This window comes from Labrus bergylta, chromosome 11, assembly GCF_963930695.1.
Source record: "Labrus bergylta chromosome 11, fLabBer1.1, whole genome shotgun sequence".
Classification (NCBI taxonomy): Eukaryota; Metazoa; Chordata; class Actinopteri; order Labriformes; family Labridae; genus Labrus; species Labrus bergylta.
This window is the reverse complement of record NC_089205.1, coordinates 5,473,299-5,481,605: the sequence shown is the minus strand read 5'-3', so window position 1 is coordinate 5,481,605 and position 8,307 is coordinate 5,473,299. Positions and strand designations below refer to the sequence as shown.

At 38.2% G+C, this 8,307-nt stretch overlaps 2 protein-coding genes across 7 annotated transcripts in view; one reads left to right on the top strand and one right to left on the bottom strand.

Annotated features, from left to right (window-relative positions):
• Nucleotides 1-1,131: 1,131 nt before the first annotated feature.
• si:ch1073-145m9.1 (uncharacterized) lies at nucleotides 1,132-6,471 on the bottom strand. Of its 2 annotated transcripts, none has more exons than XM_065960091.1 (6): nucleotides 6,199-6,471; nucleotides 5,752-5,847; nucleotides 3,970-4,082; nucleotides 3,508-3,631; nucleotides 3,152-3,424; nucleotides 1,132-2,807 (listed from the first exon to the last, which is right to left on the bottom strand). In XM_065960091.1, the coding sequence occupies exons 1-5, from the start codon at nucleotides 6,236-6,238 to the stop codon at nucleotides 3,168-3,170; spliced, it is 630 nt and encodes a 209-aa protein (XP_065816163.1). In that variant the 5' UTR covers nucleotides 6,239-6,471; the 3' UTR covers nucleotides 1,132-2,807; nucleotides 3,152-3,167. The 2 variants fall into 2 exon arrangements, with proteins under 2 accessions (XP_065816163.1, XP_020504690.1); XM_020649034.3 differs by having other exon boundaries at nucleotides 3,252-3,424; nucleotides 6,199-6,469.
• A 1,213-nt stretch (nucleotides 6,472-7,684) lies between these two features.
• usp32 (ubiquitin specific peptidase 32) overlaps nucleotides 7,685-8,307 on the top strand; it is a 54,186-nt gene continuing 53,563 nt past the window's right edge. For 3 of the 5 annotated variants that reach the window (XM_065960082.1, XM_065960081.1, XM_065960083.1), the window contains exon 1: nucleotides 7,686-7,929. In XM_065960082.1, the coding sequence (XP_065816154.1) occupies nucleotides 7,872-7,929 (58 nt within the window). In that variant the 5' untranslated portion in view covers nucleotides 7,686-7,871. Of the gene's footprint in view, nucleotides 7,930-8,307 lie in introns of all 5 variants that reach the window. The other 2 variants (XM_065960080.1, XM_065960084.1) reach the window with 2 other exon arrangements.

Sequence of the window (8,307 nt, the reverse complement as noted above, 5' to 3'; positions counted from 1 at the left end):
AGCTGAACGCCTGCCTCTTATTTCTTGATCAGAAAAGTATTAAAACAACACTTAACGCTCAACTGAAGAAATTGTCTGCTTTAGAAACCACCTATTTTTTTATTACTGTAAGTTGATAGTCACTGTGGTGTGTGCTGTCAGCTGGACTGTTGTCAGCTTAGGCATACTACAAAATAACCACCAACCAGCAGTCATACTACATATTACTGTCAAACAAAGCATGTAGTATGAAGTATACTACATACTATGTTCAATGGTATGTAAGTATGTAGTAGGCGGTTTCAAAAACCAGCCCTCATGTTTCCACCTGTACGTTATGGAAGCCTGTAATGGACATACATCCCATTGTATTTCACCACTTGAGATCTCAACTTTTTTATCTTGTTATTTGGGAAACAACGCTGGTGTTAGTGACAACAAGTAGATTATTCAAGATTGTGAGAAAACGGCTGAAATAAACTCATCACATGAAAACTAGATTAGATTAAATTAATTGAGGCATGTCTTCTTAGGGCTTCTATAACCTACCCAGGCATAGATAATGCTTTTTTGAAAAAATTCTGAATACTTACCTTGCATTGCATTGGCAAAAAAAAATCTGCTGTTCTCAGATTTTAAAGTAATTCAAGCTGTGTTCAGACCAAAAGCAAAGCAAGTCGTACCCTCATGAAGTAATGTCTTTATTGTCCTTAAAGCGCCTGTGAGGAACTTACTGGTGGTTTTGATTTTGGCGCCCCTTGTGGACAAAGTGGTATCTCTTTGATGACTTTGTCCTGTACATGTGCAACAAGTAGTCATTTTTACTGGAAAATCTCATCCTGCTGTCTTATCATGAATAAGATGAGTATGTTATATATCGTATAGTGAATCTTTGCCTTGTCAAATGTTTGTCAGCGGGGAGTTAATCACTTTGTCTGACACCTACCCCGTCGCTTTAAATTCAGGTATTAAAATGTAATTTATAGACAGTTTTAACCTTCTCCCTGATGGTCCAGTTTACTATAGAAGGTCATAAAGAGGCATCAGTATAAACTTCAATCTGTTTCATTACCAGTTTAAAAATCCTCACTGGAGCTCTAAGCTGCAAATAAGATCGTTCTTAATATTCTAAGAAAGCGAAAAAGAAAATGATTTCCTTTATATATTTATTGAAAATAAAACCTTTAGCAATGTGTGAAAAACAGCTTTTATCCTTTTCACAGTTGACTTTACAAACATTCTCAAAAGCAAAAACTTAAACTGTAAAGCCACAGCTTTAAAACAAATCAGTAAAAAAAACATATCGGTAAAAAAACAAACTTTTTATTTAACCAAATCCACTCAGGTTTTTTTCAAGTCCCTACATTTAAACAACATTAAATATAAATGTTACTAAATCACTTTTGTGTTTAGTAGTAATGCTCATTAGATTATAATAACATCTGGACTTTGTTGGTGCGTTTTGCAAAAACTGTGCAGGTTTCAGATTAAACATGAATATAACTTTGCTGCTCAGTTTTAAACAAAACTGAATCCCTTATTAGAGTTTAATTGATGTGAACGATAAGCATCTCCCTTTGGCTCCTTGAGTCATTTTTTAAAGAAAATCCCAGCCATCACAATCATTCTTATCACCCACAGAACATAGTTTAGTGCAGTAATGTTCAGACCTCTATCCAGCATTTTGACAGTCCTTACACTACGGGGACACGTGACCATTGATACACTTGTGTAGTCCATTAGATTATTTTATTATATATTATATAATATATATATATATATATATATATATATATATATATATATATATATATATATATATATATATATATATATAAAAAATATTTCTGCTGATTCTTTTTGTGTTGTGTTTAAACCCCCCGGCCAAAAGATGGAAGTGTTGTTAACTATCTTCATCTTTTTTTACTACGGCCGGGAGGTGTCAGACAAATGAAAGATCCCAAACCTTTTGCAAAAGCAAGACAAACACAACTGCATTAATGGAAAAACAACAACACATATGCAGAAGCTATAAAACAAATACAGAAGCCACAACAAAAGTTTAAATGGGCCGACTATCGGCAGTGTTTCTAATGGACCGTTTTACCTGACGGACACATGGAAGAAACTGTGAAAGTAAATCAAACAATGTTTGGTAGTTCTCTTCCGCAAAGCATTTTGGATATGTAATTAGTTTGACACCTCCCGGCCACCAAACATTTGACTTTTCCAACCTCCAACTTAATGTAAGCTGAGACAGAACAAATAAGTGCATAGAGCTTGTGCAAACACCAGCAGCACTAGTCTTAAGAACATTATATTGCCTTTCTTATAGATTCAAATCATACTGAATAGTAAACCTGTATTGTGATTAGATCGTATCACCAGAGTCGTGCTAATCATAAACTCTCCTACTTTTACAGTGCGCTGAGGTTGAAGAATTATCAGTTCCTTCTGTTGATTTCCTTTAAAAAATAATAATAATAATAATATCTTTAATCCCTTAGAAGGTTCAACCTGATAGAAAATTCTGCTTTTCCACATGTTCCACATGCCATCTCATATCTCAGCAGCTCGAAACAAAATCAATGAAGTTCACAAGATAAATTCTTTGTTTAGCTGAAGAACGAACATGAAGTGAGAGGTCAAGATTATGTCAGATAATATCAACTTGTACCTGTAGAGCAGCCCCATACTTTCATCTGAATGTCCTAAAAACTGAGAGAAAGAGGAGAGAACAGAAGATGACTACTGATCGACCTTCAGCTCTTCTTGTCTTCTGTTTCCTCACTGGTTAAGTATTCAATGTGTGTCCTTATACACCATATCTAGAGAGAAAAAAGTGAGAATTAAGTCTTTCCACGACCAAATCAAACATTAAATATGAAAAGCACGGTTTCATTTTGTCAACCTGGGGGGTTAAACAACGAAGCGAGCCTCTGTCAGGCATAAGGTCAGAGTTTTCCATGTCAGAAAAGCTGGCTCTCTTTTAATCTTGATATCTCACCATCACCACGGTAACTGACTTTAAACTCGTGACATGATCTGTACCAGGAAATGTTCAGAGTTACGGAGCCAAATGTTGCACTAAAACACGCCCTTTTATGTGAGCATGCTCAGAGCCTGAAGCAGAAAGAGTCAAACATGGACAGTAAATAACCAGCTGCAATACCTGTTGTCTCTACCTGCTACTTCAGGCTCTCTCTGGGTATGTTGAACTCGCTTTGTGCTTTACCCCTCTGATGTTCAGGGGTGTCACAGGTTATATCTACCTCTGCTGAGAGAGCCAGCAGGCGTCCTGCAGCCAGCAGCATGGTCACCAGATTCTGTATCGAGGGCGGCAGGTACATCCAGTGGGAGAGTAAACCTTTCTGAGACCCGTACAGCCAGAGAGGGAGACAGTGCAGACCACTCACCACCCACAGGCCGAGAGGGGTCCGAAACCCTGACAGCAGCACACACACAAATTAAGTCATACAATCTGTGAGTTAGCAGCATCACTTTAATGAACAGTGACAGATTTGTTACCGTTGTCCATGATGGCCCGTATGAGTCGAGGGCTGCTGCTAAAGCTGTTCTTCCAGTGATCTCCTCTGGCATTGTGGTTACACACAAACACACACCACTCCACTGCTGACATCAACCAACCCCACTGAAAAACAACAAATACAGGACATCAGACAAGAAATAAAGGAGCACGAGAGGAAACCTGTAGCATCAGACACACAAGACACAAGTCATTTCAGAGTCAAAATCCAGAATCAGCACAAACATGTTTGAGCTCAGAGGCTGTTTGATGTCACAAAAACAAAAATGAAAATTGAAATATACTTATATGTATCTATCTTAAGTAACCAACTAAAGAAAATCCATATTGGTTAAAAAATATATATTGGTAACTTTGCTGTTCTTTCAGATGGTAGCCCTAAGCTTGTTTTAAAGGTAGCCCTCTTTCAAATAATGATGAAAATAATTCAAAAAGTGGCTGACCTTGAACAGCAGGCTCCACAGCATCCCTCTGCCCACATTGTCTACCACTACATCCAGCCAGGCCCCAAACCTCGACGTCTGACCCAGCCTCCTCGCCAGCCAGCCGTCCACTCCTGAACAGAAAAATCCTCACATATCAATAACCAAACCCACACTCTGGATTCAACTTTTCCTACAAGCTACGCCTGCGTTTCTGTATTTTATCAGCCTTTCATCAATGAAAACTTAAATATATCTAGTGTCCATTTGAAGGCCACCATGAATTTTTGTTATATGAAAGATTTCAGTCTAATTTATTGCAAAGAAGTGTTTAGAGGCCATTTTAAATTGTCATTGCTGTCGATGCACCCATAATTCTGATTATTGTTCTGTTTGTAGACCAACATTTTAAAGCTTTGAATTTCCCATTTTTGCAGTTTTTTTTGCAGACAGGATTGATACAGTATTGATTTCCTATTTGGTGACTTGTCAATCACAGACAGTTAAAGCATAAACCTGCCTTATTGGCTATTTTAGTCTTGATGGGACCACAATAAAAAATAACATCATGCTGTATTAAAAAAAGACTTGAAACAAGAGATTATGACCATCAACTCATCAAGTAGGATCAGTGGGTTTCTTGTTGCAATCAGTGGCGTGGCCCTCTGCAGGATATTAATATGAAGATTTAAGGCTCTTGCACATTGGGCTTCAGCTTACTAAACCAAGAAGCGAGGTCCATTTCTTATACCTTCTTGTTCATAAAGGTGATGAAAAGATCAAAACTTGACATCAATGTGGCTGCATGCAAAATACATAGAGCCTGGAAATAAAGCAGCAGTTCAGCCAGTATATATGTGATTCCCCCTGTGCTTTTCTACTGTGGTAGGGTAAAGTGACCTGTGGTAGAAGGACCAAAGTGTAAGATTAATGTACTTTGGACATGTCCAATATCACTTTGATTACTAACGGCAATGGATCAGTATTCATTCCAAAGTCCACAGTTTAAACAAGGTAAACAGTAGTGAAGGGGAAGCTTCTTTAAAGGCAAAGTGTTAAAAGCTAAAACCTGTTTTATAATGGAAAAAGTAACAACAGCTACAAAACTACACAGGTCTGGTTCCAAAACAAAATGACTAGGTTGGGGTGAATCTGAGATTAAAGGGGGTGCAGCTACAGTTAGCGGCAAACAGCAATGAAAAAATAGCGTAGGTGTTATGGGTCCTGCGTGTGGCCCCTGCGAAACATACAGGTCACAGCACCTGTCCTGACCATCACATCATGGATGTAATAAACACAATCTGAGTCAGTTGTCATTTGAAAGCCTTGATTACTTTAAAAAAATAAAAAAAATATTGTTATTATTTTGCATCCACTCAAATGAGGGTTCAGTGCATCCTTTTGCACCATCATAAAACCGGGCCTGAAACTACATCAACACTTGAGTGAAAGATATAGTCTGTTAAATTGAAGTTAATAAGAAAAAGTATTTGTAATACTTTCTAAGCATGTCATATGACATTTTAACCCCCCCCCCCAAAAAAAAACTGTAAGGCATGTTATATTTTATGTTAACAACTTGTAGGCTATTACAGTATATGCAGAATACAAGGCCTGCCATTAAAACAGTAAGGGAAAATATTTATCTTGCATATGTTTTGGTTTATCCATGCTGTTTGCAGGTTCGTTATACACAAACGACCACACAAAAACATTTTTTAACATATGGTTGAATTAGGCTACAGGAAGCAGCCGCAGATGTACTTAAACAACTAGTTGCATTAGGCTGCATTAAGTCTTTACCATCAAGAGCTATGGAGATGGAATAAAAAAAGATGAAGAATGCTGGTACTTCATATGCAGCCCATGCTGTAATCACAAGAGCAATCCTAATGTAACCTGAAAGACACAAACACACACAAACATACACACATTATTCAGTGTACAGCCAAGACACTCTGTAATGCAAGAAAAGATAAATATGCCGACCATCTTTCAGCCTCATTATTCTGCCTTGAATTATTTATGAATGACATTTATGTACGAAACTAAAACTACAGCATAGGCATAATACAAACTGTGCATCTGCTGTTGATATGAATGGCCACGTTTTTTTGTCTAAAAGTCGCTAATTAACAAGATCACTCTTTAAACCCTAACACCGGTTTCACAGTTTCCATGTCATACAAATGCAAACTATAACCGATAACAAAAAGACAGTTCATTCAAATTGAATCAGGTGTTTCTCACCAATAATGTTTGGCCAGTAAAGCAGAACTTGTTGTCCCATGTCCTGTCAGTTTTTACTAACGCAGCAGCAGAGCCTCATCGCGGAAGAGAAGATGATGCAATCTGCCTTGTTTACAGACCGACCTGTTTACCTGCCAACCCAGAACACACTGAATTTGTAGTTATATATCCACTGAACTGTCTCGGTTAATGTAAACCCAGTGGTGCCCATGAGACAGTGAAGTGTGTCGCTGTAATGCTGTGTGCTGTGGGAGCTCTCATGTTCACTATGTGACGTAGGAAGCTGACGCACGCTGAGACAGCACATCACGCCGAACACTGTTCTCAAATCTGACAATTTAACAACACCTTGCTTAAGCCCTTTGAAAATCTTTTAAAACAAAGATACACGAATAAGCACGAAATGTATTTACCTTTAGGGCGGTTATATTGGTATAATTTGTAAAGGAAAATATAGTCTAACAATTCGCGGATTAACTCATTCAGCCGTAAAAATATGTTGATGTTACTATAATTTGTGTTACGGCACACAGTTATAAACCGAGGTAGTCAATGTCATCTAAAAACACGTGTGGTCTTGCAGTAAAATAGAGGATGGTACAGTAAATTGCTCGCCTAGACCCGTGAATATTAACTGTGTCTCTGTTAACTAATGTACAGTAGCCTATATGTTGTTGTTTTGTCATTACTTGTTACATTGGTTTTGCTTGTCATCGTGATTTGATGTAACTTTGTTTACCTGCTTACCACCAACCTGCCAAGGGACTACAGATGGAAATTAGCCTAAGGCTAAATCTGGCATATTTACATTTTTATGTTCATTAATGTGGACTGTCGCTATTTAAATATAGCCTAAATAAATACAAATGTGTAGATATTGTCAATTTAGGTTGTTTCACGAATTTATAGGCTATATCCAGAGACTGTAAATATTATATATCTCACTATTTCGGGATAATAGTGCTCGTTTTCCCATTATGCTGGGATAATTTCAGCCGGTTTCTCGTAATATCAAGAAATTAAGTCGTTATCTCGGTAAAACGAAGTTTAACGAAGAAACACACACACACACACACATACACACACAAAAAAAAATATATATATAGAGAGAGAGAGAGAGAGAGAGAGAGAGAGAGAGCCCAAATGAAAAGAGCTGTTCCACGCATTGATTTGTAGAAGGCTTATCAAACTCATCTCGCTTGCTCCAGTTTATTTATCTCGCCGCTAGATGTCGCTGTTTCCTATGCGTAGATGTGAACTACCCATAGGCTGTAATGTTATTTAGCAGTCACCACTAGGGGGCGCTGCTCCCTCTTGTTTAACAACCTGTAATCATTGACACACGAACACACGGCATTGTGTTATGATTGCGCCTAGATTAATCAAACTGTATCCATTATTTGCAACAAGCGATGGGGAAACATGTCAAGTTATTTGGGTTTAAAATAAAACAATAATATCCGTCAGCCGTGTTTCCAGGAGACTCTGATCAACTGACCTGTAGAGTCCGATGATCATGTGACAGAATGGAGGCGTCGCTGTTCAGCCGCTCAGCACATAAACACACCACCAGGAAACCTATTTCACAATAAACGGATTTAAGGAGACAACCCATTACGATCATCTCAGTGGGAAACCATTATTTCCTTACATCGCAATGAAATGAGGGGAGCATGGGGGCCAAAGAGTCGAGGATAGGATTCCTGTCGTATGACGAGGCCGTCAAGAGAGGTAAGCCGCTAGCCTAGCTGTCAGCTTCTATGCTAGCTCCGTACCAAGCCTTACAATCTGGCTGTTTAAGTGGCGTTTGATGCTGGATGCCTTTGACAACAGACAAAAAACGACTTGATTGAAATTTCCAGAACAGCTAGGATACACTGTTAAATTCGGCTTAGAAAAATGTCAGAAAAACCTGGCGGATTGTTATTTTATGTCATGTTATACAAAAGCCTTGCCTGCATTTTCCGCAGTCGTCTTTACCCCAGAATACACTGCGCTGGGTGCAGCAGGAAGGCAACCCTAGTTAAAATACCTTTAATATATTGTAGCTAAAAACCACTGTGTGGATTATATCCACCCCGATTGAGTAGTTATTGCTCGCTTAATGTA